The 18010-nt window shown below is 23.6% G+C and overlaps 4 protein-coding genes across 4 annotated transcripts; all 4 read left to right on the top strand.

The window, feature by feature from the left end:
- Positions 1 to 391: 391 nt before the first annotated feature.
- PCHAS_0913300 (conserved Plasmodium membrane protein, unknown function) lies at positions 392 to 3859 on the top strand (the record flags this gene model as incomplete). The annotated part of the gene is made up of 5 exons (XM_016798094.1): positions 392 to 2987; positions 3149 to 3187; positions 3353 to 3410; positions 3512 to 3621; positions 3708 to 3859. The coding sequence occupies 5 exons, from the start codon at positions 392 to 394 to the stop codon at positions 3857 to 3859; spliced, it is 2955 nt and encodes a 984-aa protein (XP_016655348.1).
- An 871-nt stretch (positions 3860 to 4730) lies between these two features.
- On the top strand, positions 4731 to 6503 carry PCHAS_0913200 (conserved protein, unknown function; the record flags this gene model as incomplete). Its single annotated transcript, XM_016798093.1, has 8 exons — positions 4731 to 4785; positions 5209 to 5241; positions 5332 to 5428; positions 5556 to 5637; positions 5762 to 5845; positions 5927 to 6067; positions 6199 to 6256; positions 6394 to 6503. 8 exons carry the CDS (start codon positions 4731 to 4733, stop codon positions 6501 to 6503), a joined length of 660 nt encoding a protein of 219 aa, XP_016655347.1.
- Positions 6504 to 9805: 3302 nt separating this feature from the next.
- PCHAS_0913100 (heat shock protein 101, putative) lies at positions 9806 to 12942 on the top strand (the record flags this gene model as incomplete). The annotated part of the gene is made up of 4 exons (XM_016798091.1): positions 9806 to 9919; positions 10037 to 10157; positions 10293 to 10381; positions 10534 to 12942. 4 exons carry the CDS (start codon positions 9806 to 9808, stop codon positions 12940 to 12942), a joined length of 2733 nt encoding a protein of 910 aa, XP_016655346.1.
- A 2799-nt stretch (positions 12943 to 15741) lies between these two features.
- On the top strand, positions 15742 to 17787 carry PCHAS_0913000 (dipeptidyl aminopeptidase 1, putative; the record flags this gene model as incomplete). Its single annotated transcript, XM_738553.2, has 1 exon — positions 15742 to 17787. One exon carries the CDS (start codon positions 15742 to 15744, stop codon positions 17785 to 17787), a length of 2046 nt encoding a protein of 681 aa, XP_743646.2.
- Positions 17788 to 18010: the final 223 nt, after the last annotated feature.

The raw sequence follows: 18010 nt of genomic DNA, 5'->3' as shown, positions 1-18010 counted from the left end.
TATAAACGAAAAAAAAGCACTTACGAAATAAATTTTAAATAGCAAATTAAAAAAAATGATAAGCCCAATGTCTATAGTAAACATGTTTAAACTTTTGTAAAAAAATATATTTTTTATATTTACTATGTGCATATGATATATTTATATTTTATTCTTAGCAAATTTTTTTTATAATATGTGTAATTATAACAGTATGACACATAAATAGTTGGTTTTTATTTACACTTTTTTTCTCATTATTATTTTTTCACCTTTTTTAATATTTCTATTTTATTTTTTCTCTATATAATGTATTCTACTGTGGCTTTTACCTGAATTTTTATGTTTAAATTTTGTGTTATAAAAAAAAAAAAATAAAAAAAAAATAAATAAATCTTTAGATTTGAATAAAATGTCCGAGTATAAAATTAAAAGTTCCTATTTTTCAGCAAAAAACAAAGTCATATTATTAATATGTGTATTTTTTTTTTCGTGTTCAACACATATATTTAAAAATGTGTTTCCCTTCTTATTTATGCTTACAAGTTCACACGAAAACAATAGTAACAACAGTAACGAGTATAATGTAAGAGCCAATATAAATAGCAATCAAACTAGTAAAATTTATAAACAACAAAATAACGACAATGCTCCGAATTACACACATAGAAATTACAATTATGATGATAAATATCCAGAAATATTACAAGACCGATCCCATATAGATAGCAGTGATATGTTGAGACAAAATTCGGATGATCAAAATAGTTATGAAAAATTTTATAAAATTAATATGTCAAATACATATAATAATGATAGTAGTAGATTCAATAACCATTCGATATATTTATATAGTAATGCATTGTCATTAATATATATTAGTTCTTTAGTAACATATATATTTATTTTATTCTTTGATTTGAGTAAAAAGAAATATATATTAAGTAGCTTATATATTATTAATCTAATATCCCATTGTATAATTTTTTTAATCTTAAACAGTATACAAATTAACAACACAAATTTACCAAATAATAGTCATACTTATAAACATATGAACATAATAAATGGTGGACATGCTTTACAAGAAAAGGATTACTATGAGCTTAAGAGAGAAGAAATAAATTTATTTTTCCATAATAATTTAAAGAATAATTTTGGACACACATATGTTGACAATTCTGTTAGTCTATCATATTATAGTGACATAATGGACAGAAGTTGTCTTTATAGCAACATGGATGAAACAAAAATAAAAAATGATATAAATAATGGTATAAAAAATGATATAAATAATGATATAAAAAATGCAAATCATTTTAGTTTACTTTATTTATTTATCATAATTAGTTCTGTGTGTAGTGCATATATAAAGATATATCAAAAAAATATATTATATTGTATATTTTATTTAAATCTTGGTTTTATAACATCACTACTAATATTGATGAATAGTATATTTAAAATAATGGCTCATTCATTGAACTATATTATGTCAAATAATAATACGAACATAAATATTAGTGATTACATTCTTATGTTTTCATTTATTGATACGTTTGGATTATTTACAATTTTTCTATTCTCTTATAAATGGTCTAATCAGAATAAATTATGGATTAATTTAAGTACAATATTTTATAATTATAAATATACATGTTTTTACATTAATGAAACATATTATTTATATTCAACAGATAAAGATATTGATAATATAATTGCACAGATAGATATGTGTAAAGATCCAAATGTGGATATCACATTTTCTGCATATACTAATATAGAAAAATCTATATTTTATGATTTTTTTCTTAAAAATAAAAATAATGAAAATAAATTAAATATTATAGAAATTAAAGACAAAAATTTTAAAATCACAACAACTTATAATACAAAAAATGTTCGCCATAATGAAAATGATAAGCCTATATTTGAAGATGTGGAAAATGCTGAAAACGCTGATGTTACACCAAGCTATAATAGAAAAAATAAGCACAGCCATACTATTAAGCCTTATAAAATTCACGTAGAAACAATCAATAAAAATTTGCTTGAAGATATGGAAAATTTAACAAATAGAGAAAAGGAAGAGGATACCCAAATTGTAATAAACAAATCTGACAGCAATAATAATGTTATTCCATACGTTGAGAATAATAATATTTCAATTCCTTCGATAAATAATTCTCTTATCAAAGATAATACTCATCCAAATTATGAGAGTATAAATAACAAAAATGATATTTTTGATTTACCTTGTGAAAAAAGTATCATAACTGATCAGAAAATAAATGATGTTTACTTATTTAATGATAGTAATATAAAAGATAAAATTGGGGGCGTTAAAAATGGGAACAAAATAAATAAAAACAGTTTGAATATACATAGAGAGACACATATAAATTTTGAAATAAATCCAAGCATTAATAATAATTCAAATAAAAATTCCAGTGATCTCATTACAAATATAAAATGTAAACAACCAATGATAGAAGACGAATTTGAAAAACCAATAAATATACCAGAGGAAGAAATAGACGAAAAAAAAAACAGTCTTTTAGTTCCTGACCATAATGAAGATAATAAATATATAGATTATGAAAACTATGAATTATCTTATAAAAATTATAATTCACCATTATTTATAAAAAGAGATAAAGAAATAGATAATATTCAAAATGATTTTATAATTTTTCAATATATTAAAACAATTTTTTCATCATTTACTTATTATTTCTATTTCTTTATATTTATATATGCATTTTTATTATCAATTATGCATATATTTGTTAATTACTTTTTTTATATATACTTGTTTGTGTTTAATATTAATATATATATATCAAATATATATACAATCATTATGACATTTGTATCACTAATAGCTATACCATTCTCTGGATATATAATTGACAACATAGGATCATTTTTATTCCTTCTCCTATGTTCCTCCTTTTTTATTTTAATAGCAATATCTGGGACTATATATTGTTGTATCTTTAATTTACGTAAGTATCACAAAATCACCATATTTACTACCCTCGAATAGATGACAATAAATATATGCTTTCCATACTATACCAGTTTGTTCATCATCTGATCAAAAGAAATCAAATTTATACATAACATAATTATACATTTCATCCTGTGCATTTTTCACATTTTACAGGTTCAGAAGCGATAGCATTTATCTCCTTTAACCTAATAGGTAAGTAAAAATATTGAAAATGATTATAACTGGTGTAAGAAAGAAAAAGACAGGTTGTCTTATCACACAGTACATTTTCGAAATATTTGAAATGGCAGTTTAATTATAAATTTTGCATAGAAAAACATTTTTTATGCTTTATATTATTCTTGGTTACTTTAACAGGTATAAGTGAGTCTATCATTCCTACTGTTATTATTTCACAAATACCAACCCATTTATGGTATGGAGCATAAAACATTTTATTGATTATCCATATGTACCTGCACACTGTAAGATCATATAATAAAAATATGGATATGCATTTCCTTTTTTTATATTCAGCGTAAAAAAAAATGAGGATATCACCGCAGCTTTTGCAATATTTGAATTAGTTTCAATGCTTATTGTTAGTATAAATAATTATATTTTTGGCTATTTCTTGATTAATAAAGGTTACAAAAAAGCGTAAATATACATAAAGAAATATTACAACTATTTTTATTCTATAATATCCATTTTTTATCTCATTTTTTAACAGAGTATTTGAACGGATTATACATATTATTTGTTTTTGTCGTATTAGTGATTTCCCTTATATTTCTACTAATATTTACCATGTATTTGAAAGCAAAACCAAATTCTAAATACATAAGTACAAACAATACCGACATAACACAACCGCTTCTTTAAAATAAGTTACCTCCCATATTTTGTAGTTGTTATTTCATTTTTTTTATTATTTTGTTGTTTCAATATTTTTCAATTCAGTACATTTTTTCATTTGGTTTTTATTAATTTTTTATATTAAATATTAAAAATAATGTTGTAACATTTTTAATCCTATTTTTTTATTATTTATTTGAAGAAACTAAATATATTATGCATGTATATGTGCAAATAAATGAACTTACATATTTAATGAATAACCCCAAACAATCTTATATGCATATAATAATAATATTAAAATAAATTTTTATATGCCTAAAAAAGTTTTTAAAAAATATTTTTGTTTTAGTATTTCTTTTGAGAAATATTTTTAAATTTATTAACAACGAACTAGCGTAAAATGAAAAAAAAAAAAAATAATGAAGATAAAAAAATATAGCTTTTCTGTCTTTTTTTTACAACAATTATACCAATAAATAGAATAAAAAAAAAAAATAATATAGTAACTAGCTAATATTCTAATAATATATTAAAAAAAAAAGTGAGCAAAATAAACAAATACATGTCAGTGTCAGGAAAACTAGGGTATATATATTCCATTTTAATATGCACATTATAAATATATAAAATGTGTGAATAAAATATATTTTATGAACATGAATAATATTCAATTTTATATACTAAAAAAATATATATGAAAAATTAAAAGACCAAAATAGTTTCGATATATACTAATAAAAATTTTATTGTGTGTGTTTTGTTTTACACTTTATGCTTGGTATATTTTTTACTCATATTGGGACAATAAAATATATTTTATATCATTAAAATATATATATTAATTTTTGCAAAGCTTCCCCTAATATATACATATATAACATAACACATTTAAAACATGTCGTATAATAAAAATTATGGAGGCCAGTTCATGGGACTTCGCCAAGGAACGGGTAAGGAAAATAATTAAACAATGAAAATGTGACATATACATGCGTATGTGTTCTTACAACTCCCTGGAATTGTGTGCTTATATTTTTATTTGGAACAATATAATGAATGATATATATACAAATAATGCACAACATAAAACAATATTTTGTAAAATATATTCTATGCAAATTGCATCATTTGTTTTGAATTAGTTCCTCACTATACATTATAATAAGTTAAAAATGTAGCTTTGTTTTATGTGCTTTTCCATTTCATTAGTTTAATTACAATGTATGTGATTTTTTATATTGTTCTAAATGACATACAACCATGATGCATTATATGTCTATAATATACAAAATAAATACATTTTTCATATGCATAAATTATTATTTGGATATGCTCACGCAATAATCTGCTTTTCTTTTCAAACTAATTTTTAGCTAATAAGGATTCTCAAAATAAAAATAATGAATGTAAATATAAAAATAGTATGAACTTCAATGTATATGATATATAATATTATTTCATTATTTTAATTTATTAAAAACTTTTCTTCTATTTAGCTACGTTTAATAAAATAAAATTAAATGAGCTCAAATCTACTAATAAAAAAGAAAATATTATTGCGACGAAAGTCATATTATCTCTGTCTGAATTAAGGTAATGATTAGCTCATTTAATATGTCTATTTCCTTTTACATATATATATTATGCATATAAGCATATTTAATTATTTTTATCATTTTTAATATATTCAAACAAATCACGTATTTTTGGAAATTTATAGAGGAATTAATTTACCTGAAGTAGAAAATGGAGAAGTATATTTTTTCTGTACAGCAATATTTGATAATCAGGATGTAAAATCGGTATGAAAAAATCATAATACAATATTATATCATTACTTGACCTTAAAGGTGACCATTTCAACATACATATGAACATATATATATTTAAACATAACATCTTCCCTATGTTTGCACATTTTTATAGTCAATGGAAAAATCAAGCTATAACTCTCCTTTGGTCAAAGGGCAATATTTATCTAATTCTTATGCTCTTGATTTTGAAAGCGAAGTAAGCACTTAAATATTAAATAAGCATATGTGTATAATATAATATGCACATATATATGTGTCTCTATTTCATTTTTAACAGGTTGTTCTGAAGATCCCTGAGGATGCAGTATTCGTTCGATGTTATGTATCGTACGTATCATCTGTAGAAAGTGACGGAAAGAGAAACATCAAATTAGAAGGAATAGGTTATACTGATCCATTTGTTGTTCAAGAATGTCGTGTAAGAAAAAATAAAAAAATTAAAGTATTTTGGCTATTTTTCAGCAATTTTATATATTCATAAATTCGCATTGAAATATAAGTGAGAAGATAGAAATATATAATACATGTTTTTATATTTCTTTAAATTAGGTATATCCTTATTCAAGGTGCAAGCTTACTGCTGCTGCGGGCGGACAAGACCTAGGAGGTTATATATATTTATTTTATTTATTACATAGTGTAAAAATATAAAATTGCAAAATGACTGACTGTGTATGTACATTTTTTCTTTTAATTATTATATAAATGCAAGATATCGATATACATTTTATAATATTCATTCAGGCACCTTAAAAATTTGTGTAAAATGTGTCGATAATACACATCCATCAGCGGCAATAGAACCAGAACCGTGTAATATTATAGAAGAGTTTAAAAAACGTTATGAAAATTAAAAAAGTTATCTTATAACAAATGAAAAGAATTTCTAGGTTTTATTGTGTAAAAATAGTATTATAAGGAACCCCAAAGAATAAATCATTTAATAGTTAAATGATAATTTTATACAGTGGGAAATGATATATATATGCACATGATTTATACTAGTGCTATATTATATCATTTCGTTCCGTCTATTATATATATATTTTTATTACATTTAATTAAATTAGTTTTTATGAATAAATTAGTAAAACTCATTTTTGAGTGTTAAATAACTAAATGTGTAACTTCATATTATCATTTTTTGAAAGCACAAGACAAAGTAATTACAATAGATTTTTTCGCCTATTATAATAATTTAGCGAAATATATGTGTGTGTATATTACGGGGGAAATTAAACTGTGATAGCACATGCATATGACCTCTTTTTATTTTCACCAAATGGATATTTTAAAAGGGAAAATTATAATGTTGTATAATTCTAAAAGGTTTCATTTTTTTTTGCATTTTAGCTAGATGGCTAGCTATTAATATAATAAACTTGAGAAAGAATGATTTATTTTACTATTTCAAAGTATTATATAAATAGGTAGAATTATAACAGTTTTATATTCCCTTTATTATTTGCATTACTCTAAAAGTATGATGAGGAATGGCTACACCATTTGAGCTAGAAAGAATAGAGATCGCTTAAAATGGGAAGGCGAATGAATAAATAAGGTGAATATAACTAACGAAAAATACAATAATTGATATGATGCCACCACCACAAATAAGATAGGTAGGGTGACCTAATTTTGTGAATATGTTTTAGTTTTTTTTAATTATAAATAGCTAAATTTTAAAAGTATAATAAAAAAGTTAACACATCGATTATTTAAATGACCATTTTCATGGTGTTACGCTCAAATTGAATTTTGTTTATTATTACATTATTTGTGTACCCCTCTAAGCAAAAAATGCAAATTTAATATGGGTATATAAAATAAAACGTTGTAATTCTTTATCTAATATATTTTTTATTAAATATAAAATTATAAAAGAATATAATGATAAAGGTTATTTAATTTTTTAAAGTATATATTTATTATATACACCATACAACAAATTTTAATAAAAAGTTCTAGCGAAATATATATATTATTAAATAGATGATGATGTGCTTTAAAAATTATAAAATAATTTGTACTATTGTATATATACAACAATAGTTTGAAATAATACTTTTAAACCAGTTGACAAAAATAGAATAATAATGTGATAGTAAAAGTTGGAGTTTATGTTTTAATGAGAAACAAAGAATTAATATATTTTTTATTTGGTTGCATTTATTGTTGGTTCTTTAAAATATTTAATATTTGAATTATATCAAAAAGGTTTAGCTTTATATTAGTTTCATTTATTTATGTGCTTGCTACTTTTAGATTAATTTTCATCAAATAATATAACAATCGATGGGATTATTATAAACAAATTTATCCTTTATATATTTTTTTTTTTTTTTTAAAATAAGTTATTTCATATTTGCTTATAATTTATATATTAACATTATTTGATGCTATATAACCTAACATATTTATATGTGTTAAAATAAATATGATTTTTTTATTTATAAATATTTGTAATTCACATTTATTTTTTATATCGATTATAATTAAAAATTATATAATTTAGCGCGTGCTTTTGTGTACTACATTAAATAGAATAGATGCTTGCTTTCAAAAAAAAATACTAACAAAAAAAAAAAAAAGGCTTTTTTTTATAAAAATAGAGCTTAGTTTTTTTTTTTTTTCGCTATTTATTTGAAGGCTCCCCAAAAAGTATACCAATGTGCGTGGTAATTTTATTTAAACATCATCAAAAAAAAATAAAAAATAAATAAAATTCTAATTTAATGATTTTTGATATATACATAAATTCATTGATTCATTTTAACAATTTATAATCAAATTTTGTTTTAATTTATATACAAGATTTATTAACATTGTTTTTCTATATATATTTAATTTAAATTATTATTACGTTTTTTTTTTTTTTTTTTAAAACGTTATAATTATATCTTATTAAAACTAATTTTTCCTAATAATTATTAAAAAAAATTCGTTTTATAGATATATATAATCAGAAAGATTTGTTGTTTAATATGTATGATATATTATATATATTTACATGTCAATTTTTTTTTAAACAATGATATATATATACACATAAGTCATATTATTACAATATAAACTCGCTATTCATAATTTATATTATTTATTACGATTATTTCATTTTTCATATAATTTTTATTATCTCTTTATATATGTAAAACTTAAATGCTTGAGGTTGTGTGATTATGTACGATAAGTAAACAGCTATATGATAATCAAACTAAGTTTATGTACTCTTTCATATTAATATATTATTTCGTAAGTATAAATGTTTGTAACTCTTCCATAGTTTAGAACGTTAAGAACTTATATGCGTAAATATTTTTAAGTGTAACCCTTTTACTATATAAGCATGCAATTGCTCTTAATGCATTTGCCTTATATTATTTTTTTCGCACAATAAGTTATGCATATATACAAACACATTGCTTATTTAAGGTTACATAATTTTTTTTTGTGATTTCATATATACATATTTTCATTTTATATTCTACTTTCTTCGATTTTGCAAGGAGAGTAATGCATATATATTTATATACATGTACATATATATCGATATACACCGTAATTTTAATTTACAATTTTGAAAAAAATATATTATAGATATTTAAATAAAAGAACCCGACTTATTTAATTGATCAGACCATTCTTTATATAATCTAATTTATGCATAGAAATTAAGACAATACTATTTCATGCACTCAGACATACAAGCGCATGTAAATATACAATATTTTAATAAATTTATTTAACAAATTAAATTCAATTATATACCCTTATGCATAGAACGCAAGATGATATAAATAATATATTTATTTTCAAGCTACTCTAGGGTTATTTTACATAATATAAGAAAGACAGGAAGTATGCTTATATGCATGCTTATGTAATTAACATTAATTAAATATATATATATAATATTTTTATTTACTGCGAATTTATTTATATCAAATTATTTTTATATTTATTACAATTTTGCAACTATATATTATTCCGTATTTTTAAAGAAATTTATAAATTCATTTTATATATACCTAAATATAATACATGTGCACACAGTATGTGTATTTAATTTAATGTTTTGGTGTAGCTAAGTATATTTTTATATATTTTTATTTTTGAATGAAGATTAAATTATAAATTTACTATAAATTTAGTGGAAATGTTACGGAATATTATTAAAAATTACTTGCTTGCCATCGTTTTGGTACTATCTGTACTCAAGGTCGATATAGCAGTGTTAGCCTCCAACAATAACAATACCAACAACAATCAGGTAAGATAAGCAACTCTACTTATGCCATTGTGAAGGGAATTTTCAAGTTTATCAAACCCCCCTTTTATTATATTACTAGCCATTTCTCACATTGTCAAACTTATTAACTTTTTTTAGGAAAACTTTTTGAACCGAACTATCAATGCTTTAAATTCGGGACGAAACATTGCAAAACGATATGGCCACAACCAATTAAAACCTGTGCACATTTTGAGTGCTTTAATAAAGAGCGAATATGGTAATTCATTTTGCTAACTTCGTTTTCGTCTACTCTTTTTCTTCTACTTATATGTTAATGACCATTTTGATGCATAGCTAGCCAATTATGCCATTGATTTGCCTAATATACCTATTTTTTTTTCTCTCTTTATAGGATTCAATTTATTTAAGTCGAATAATATTGACTTGGAGAACTTGAAGACATTTACCGATGCTGCCTTAGAACAAACTAGAGCCGGAGCGGTATTCATTAAATCTTTTAAAACTATATATGCAATTAAATAAAGTAGTATATGGCCTTACTTTATGTTTTATTTCATCTTTGCTTGACTTCATTTTTGTTTTTATTACCATTTTCTATATGATAATATTTTATTTTTTTTTTCCATTTATAGCCCCTTGACAACAAAACAATTGTTATAAACTCTGATGGAGCAAATGAAGTTATAGCAGAAGCTAAAGCTATTGCAAAAAAATATAAAAGTCCAAAAGTTGACATAGAACATATATTACATGGTTTATTGACTGATGAACTTGTAAGTGAGATATTTGGTGAAATATATTTGACCGAAGATTCGATTAAAGATATTTTAAAAGCTAAATTTGAAAAGGCAACAAAAAATAAAGAAAAGAAAACAACTGGATTAACCATTGAACAATTTGGTTCTAATTTAAATGAGAAAGTTAGAAATGGTAAATTACAAGGAATATATGGAAGAGATGAAGAAATTCGAGCAATTATTGAATCATTGTTACGATATAATAAGAACAGTCCTGTATTAGTTGGACAACCTGGTACTGGTAAAACTACTATTGTTGAAGGTCTTGCTTACAGAATTGAAAAAGGTGATGTTCCTAAAGAGTTACAAGGATATACAATTATAAGTTTAAATTTTCGTAAATTTACAGCCGGAACATCATATAGAGGAGAATTTGAAAATAGAATGAAAAATATAATTAAAGAATTAAAAAATAAAAAGAATAAAATCATATTATTTGTTGATGAAATTCACTTATTATTAGGTGCTGGTAAAGCTGAAGGTGGTGTAGATGCAGCCAATTTATTAAAACCTGTTTTATCAAAAGGTGAAATCAAATTAATTGGTGCAACCACTGTTGCTGAATATAGAAAATTTATTGAAAGCTGTTCAGCTTTTGAAAGACGTTTTGAAAAAATTATTGTTGAACCCCCATCTGTTGAAACAGCAATCAAAATTTTAAGATCATTGAAAAGTAAATATGAAAAGTTTTATGGTATTAACATTACTGATAAAGCTTTAGTTGCTGCTGTAAAGGTTTCTGATAAATTTATAAAAGATAGATTTTTACCCGATAAAGCTATTGATTTATTAAATAAAGCATGTTCCTTTTTACAAGTCCAATTATCTGGAAAACCAAGAATTATAGATTTAACAGAAAGATATATAGAAAGATTAGCATATGAAATAAGTACATTAGAAATGGATGTTGATAAAGTTTCCAAAAAAAAATATAGTTCTTTAGTTGAAGAGTTTGAATTAAAAAAAGTCGAGTTAAAGAAATATTATGAAGAATATGTTACATCAGGAGAAAGATTAAAAAGAAAAAAAGAAGTTGAAAAAAAATTAAATGAATTAAAAGATTTAGTACAAAATTATGTTAATTCAGGTCAAGAACCTCCTGCTGAATTACAAAAAAATTTAGAAGAAGCTCAAAAACAATTCGTAGAAATATATAAAAATACTGTAGCATATGTTGAAGAAAAAACTCATAATGCTATGAATGTAGATGCACTTTATCAAGAACATGTATCATATATTTATTTAAGAGATTCTGGTATGCCTTTAGGTTCATTATCATTTGAATCATCAAAAGGTGCATTAAAATTATATAACAGTTTATCAAAATCAATTATTGGTAATGAAGACATTATTAAATCTTTAAGTGATGCTGTTGTTAAAGCTGCAACTGGTATGAAAGATCCCGAAAAACCTATTGGTACTTTTCTATTTTTGGGTCCTACTGGTGTTGGTAAAACAGAGTTAGCTAAAACATTAGCTATTGAATTATTTAATTCAAAAAATAACTTAATTCGTGTTAATATGTCAGAATTTACTGAAGCACATTCAGTATCTAAAATCACTGGTAGTCCACCAGGTTATGTTGGATTTAGTGACTCTGGTCAGTTAACAGAAGCTGTAAGAGAAAGACCCCACTCTGTTGTTTTATTTGATGAATTAGAAAAAGCACATCCAGATGTATTTAAAGTTTTATTACAAATTTTAGGTGATGGTTATATTAATGATAATCATAGAAGAAATATCGATTTTTCAAATACTATTATTATTATGACATCTAACTTAGGTGCTGAATTATTTAAAAAACAATTTTTCTTTGATGCTGATAATTCAAATACACAAGAATATAAAAGATTATTTGAAGATCTTAGAATTCAATTAATTAAAAAATGTAAAAAAGTTTTCAAACCTGAATTTGTTAACAGAATTGATAAAATCGGTATTTTCGAACCATTAAGCAAAAAAAATCTACATCAAATTGTTAAATTACGATTCCAAAAATTAGAAAAACGTTTAGAAGAAAAAAATATTAGCATTGGCGTGTCAGATAGAGCTATAGACTATATTATTGATCAATCATATGATCCAGAATTAGGAGCTAGACCCACACTTATCTTTATTGAAAGTGTTATTATGACTAAATTTGCTGTTATGTATTTAGAAAAAGAATTAGTTGATGATATGGATGTATATGTTGACTACAACAAATCAATTAATAATATTGTTATTAACCTTTCATTGTCATAAGAAAAGAATCTTTCCGTATAGGGCATTCCTATAATTAAATAAAACAAACACGCTATATTACATGTATATATAATTATCTCTTATTACATATTGTGGTGTATTTTATATTTCTATTTTTAATTATATTTATACATATATATATATATATATATTTGCACGGGTATGCAATTTTTTGTTTCAATCAATATTTTTAAATATTATATATATATATATGTTTATATGCATAATAAATTTTTAGTATACATACTATATAATTCACCTTGTCAAACTTTTTATAATTAAATGTTTTACTTCATTTTAACCCTTTGAAAAAATATTTTATGAATGCAATTAGTGATTGCATGGAGGTTAGCAAATGGTACCATCATAAAATAGCGCTATATATATTTTTCTTTAAATGATTATACATATAATTTACAAAACAATTATACGATAGCGAGGTAGCGCCATATGTAAAAAGCTATTAATGCTTGATACTGTTGAGGTGTATGCAGTAGTTCGGTTCGTTTGAGCCTTTAAATTGTTTGCTACTAAAGTTTTATTTGTAGAGAGTTTATGAAAATTATTTAGACTTGTGAATGGGAAAGAAATTAGAAAGTAATTCCAATCACGAATGTGCTATGTTAAATAGGTAAATACATATACTTAATTTATTATTTAGTATTATTCACCATAACGCATCTCTTATTTTGAATGTAGAAGCAATATGGCTTCGTTTTTACAATTTTTCTATAACGGTATAATAAGAACAACATCTTAAAAAATAACAATAACAAAGTGTATATCATTAAACACAAAATTTATAGCAATATCTATAAAAAGTGTGTGATAATGTATATTAACATAAAATATGTAGAATAATGAAAAGCTAAATAGGTTTATTAATTTATTGCAACTTTTTTTGCATATAGGTCATGTTTCACTGATTTATGCCCAAATGAAAAAGCAAAAAATTTGCTCAATAAATAAAAATCATATAAAATTAAAGCATTAGGATTATGTGTGTGCGGTTTGGTACAACATTATTAGTAATGAATATAAAGTAGGAATAAAAAAATATAAAATATTTAGTTGAAACATGTATATCATTCCAAATTAAATATCTTATTAATTGATTCTGTTATATGATATTGATTATGATATAACTCGTAATGAGCATCGAACAAATTGGAGAGACTTAGCAATATATATGAAAACAAAAGAAAAAAATTGGTATATGGACAATCATATTTAACCAAGGGTTTTGAAGTAAGAATAGGCAATGAAACACATACCGCATTTATGAATTATGCACCACCTGGAAATATACATGCCTCATGTAACCCGAATGAAAAATACGAATAAAAGAAGTGACACAGATAAGCCCATTTTTCAAAATATAATAAAATAAAATGATTTTAATGATGACAAAAATTAATTATATAGGAATATATGTTGTTTATTTTTTTTTATTGCGAGACGAAAAAATTTTGATATTAAACTTGCACATGCATTAACACAATCATGGCCTCTCTCTTTTTATTTTTTTGGTTATTTTATATTTTCAAAAAGTATAAAAATATATAACATCATATAAAGAACTTAAAATAAATTAAATGCATTTATTTTAATATTGGTATTTTAAAACCTTTATACACACAAAATAAAATTTAAAATTATTTTATAAATAAATACTTATTGTGTAAAAAAAATATAAAAAAAGCTTTAAAAAAAAACGAGCTAAATTAATAAAAAAAAAAAAATATTTTCTATATGTAGCTAGCCAAATGTGTTAATAAAATTTTCCTTATTTTATTTGTTCATTTTATTTCTTTGTTACAATTTTTTCCCATAAATTTAAATATAATAGCTATTTTTAAGCGTAATATATAAAATTAAAATGTGTTCAAATTGTGTTTTCGTAATTTAAATTGGTATATTATAAGACCCGCGTCAATTTATGTTTGTGTAATATCGTTATGTATAATATATATATAATATTATATCGTATTTTTAATAATTACATATAATCATAGTAAAATCATCGAGCAAAAATATTTAACTATTTGTTTTATATATATATTTTTACCTATACATAATTCCTATGTTTGTTTTATTTTCCTTTATTTTACATGCTATAATATGTATATAATTTTTGCATGTGTCCTTTTATTCGCTTTTTAACAAATTTATCAATTTGTTATTTGCTTTTAATAGTATAGGGACCAAAGTATCACCTATAAATTTTTCAGTAGTATTAAAAAATAATGTAATAAAATTGATATTAAAACGATGAGAATATAAAGTAAATAATAGCATATGAATATTTAAAATGATCTGAGTGAACAATACCTTAATCATTAGGGAAACTATAATTCTCTTATTTACCTGCTTTATTTTATATAATAATGACCTTTTTATATACTCTTGCTTATTTATTTGATATGCACCTTTTTTTATGAGTTCCGTGTACTGAAATTGTAAATTAAAAATATATTAATATGTATAATTGTAAAATAGTTTTTGATAATTTATTAAATTTTATGACCTTGCATAGTACTATATAGAAATTAAGGGCAATTAGATATATATTAATTTATTGTTGCTTTTTTTATTATTTGCCGTAATATATTTTAGATATTTTTTATAGAAGAAAAACAGCTTTATTTATTAGTTTTGATCATATTATTTTTTTTTTACAATATAAATAATTAAAAAAAGTAATTAATTGTATATATTTAATTAAAAAATTCAAAAAAAAATATCCATAAAAAATTTTGTAATCCATAGTACGACTAGAATAAAAGAACAACAATAAAAATGAAAAAATTAAATAAGTTTATTAATTTATTATTAATTTCTTTACATATTTTATATGTAAGTTATGTTTCCGCTGATTTACCAGTACATGTAGAAATTAAGGATTTGCTTGGTAAATGGAAGATATATAGAACCAAAACATCACCTGAATTGCTTACTTGTGGTTCGACACAACCTAATAGCAATGTAGCTACTGTAAAAATACAAGATTACAAAAAATACCTAACTGACAATCATTATATATTTAGTTCAGAATTAGATGTGATTTTATCAAGTGATTTTGTTAAATATGGTGAGGTTCATGATATAACTGGTAATGAACACAGAAAAAATTGGAATGTATTAGCTGTATATGATGAAAAGAAAAGAAAAAAGATTGGTACATGGACCACTATATTTGACCAAGGTTTTGAAATCAGAATAGCTAATGAAACATATACCGGATATATGCATTATGAGCCAACTGGAAGATGTCGTGCACCTAGCGATGAAGATATCACAGATTCTAATGGAGAAACAGTATGCTACACTACTAGTCATGATAAAACAAGATTAGGATGGGTAGATATAATGTATAAAAATAACGAACAATCACATGGTTGTTTTTATGCTGAAAAATACGATACTGTTCATGAACCTAATAATTATAGAAGCGCATTAAATAGCTCTACTAGTGGTAGACCAGAGCCAGTAATCAATGATAATAAAACACCCGCATCAAATCAAATAACTAATTTTGATGCATATGAACCAAAAACATATATTAAAGCTGATAAAGTTGACTATAATAAGAATTCTGAAATGTATTGGCATAAAATGAAACATTCTGGAAATAAAAAGCCATTACCAGAATATATGCTTAAGGCCCAAAAACAAAAATATGCATGCCCATGTAACCCCAATGAAGATATAGATAATGAAAGAAGTGACGAAGATCCAGATAGCCCAGTTTCTCCAAATATGATAGAATTGGGTAATTCTAATGTAGAAACAAATGAATTAGATTTAAATGCATATGATGAAATAAAAAAAGCAAAACATACTGAATTAGAATTAAATGAAATGCCCAAAAATTTTACATGGGGTGATCCATTTAACGATAATGTAAGAGAATATGAAGTAATAGATCAATTATCATGTGGTTCATGTTATATTGCATCTCAAATGTATGTATTTAAAAGAAGAATTGAAATCGGTTTAACAAAACTTCTTGATACCAAATACAATAACGATTTTGATGATGCTTTATCATTACAAACAGTTTTATCATGTTCATTTTATGACCAAGGTTGCCATGGTGGTTATCCATTCTTAGTTTCAAAAATGGCTAAATTACAAGGTATACCTCTTAATTCCGAATTTCCATATACTGCTAGAGAAACTAAATGCCCATACCCTGTAAACAAAGGCATACCTTTGTCAATGATGGAAGCTGATTTAATACATAAATCTGAAAGTGTTACTAAAGATATTAAACCCTCATTTAGAGAAATCAGTGGTTCACCATCAATACAAAATGTTGCAGCTGAAGAGAATAGTAATGAAAATGATTTAGGTGATCCAAATAGATGGTATGCCAAAGAATATAACTATGTTGGTGGATGCTATGGATGTAACCAATGTGATGGAGAAAAAATAATAATGAATGAAATATATAGAAATGGTCCAGTTGTAGGATCTATTGAAGTAACTCCCAACTTTTATGAATATGTTGATGGTATTTACTATGATCCAGGTTTTCCACATGCCAAAAAATGTACTATAGATGTTCATAAAGATAGCAGTTATGTTTATAATATAACTGGATGGGAAAAAGTAAACCATGCTATTGTTATTTTAGGATGGGGAGAACAAACTATCGATGGAAAACTTTATAAATACTGGATTTGCAGAAACAGCTGGGGAAAGACATGGGGTAAAGAAGGATACTTTAAATTGATCAGAGGAATCAATTATATTGCTATCGAAAACCATGCTATTTATATTGACCCAGATTTCACACGTGGTGCTGGTAAAATCCTTTTAGACAAAATGAAAAAAAAATAAATATATTTATATAAATTTGCCCGCTTATTTTTTTATAATTAAAAAGAGTGTATGTTTGCATGGACATGCAGAACACTGCATGCATGTATATTGCTGTTAATCTTTTTAATATTTTGCTTTAATTAATTTTTTTAAATACGTGCATAGTAACTTACTTGCAAACCGTATTTACAAACTTTATTTTGCTTTTTGAATAATAAGGAAGTATGAATAAATAAAATAA

The sequence above is a fragment of the Plasmodium chabaudi genome (assembly GCF_900002335.3).
Source record: "Plasmodium chabaudi chabaudi strain AS genome assembly, chromosome: 9".
Lineage (NCBI taxonomy): Eukaryota > Apicomplexa > Aconoidasida > Haemosporida > Plasmodiidae > Plasmodium > Plasmodium chabaudi.
This window is presented reverse-complemented; position numbering and strand designations above follow the sequence as displayed.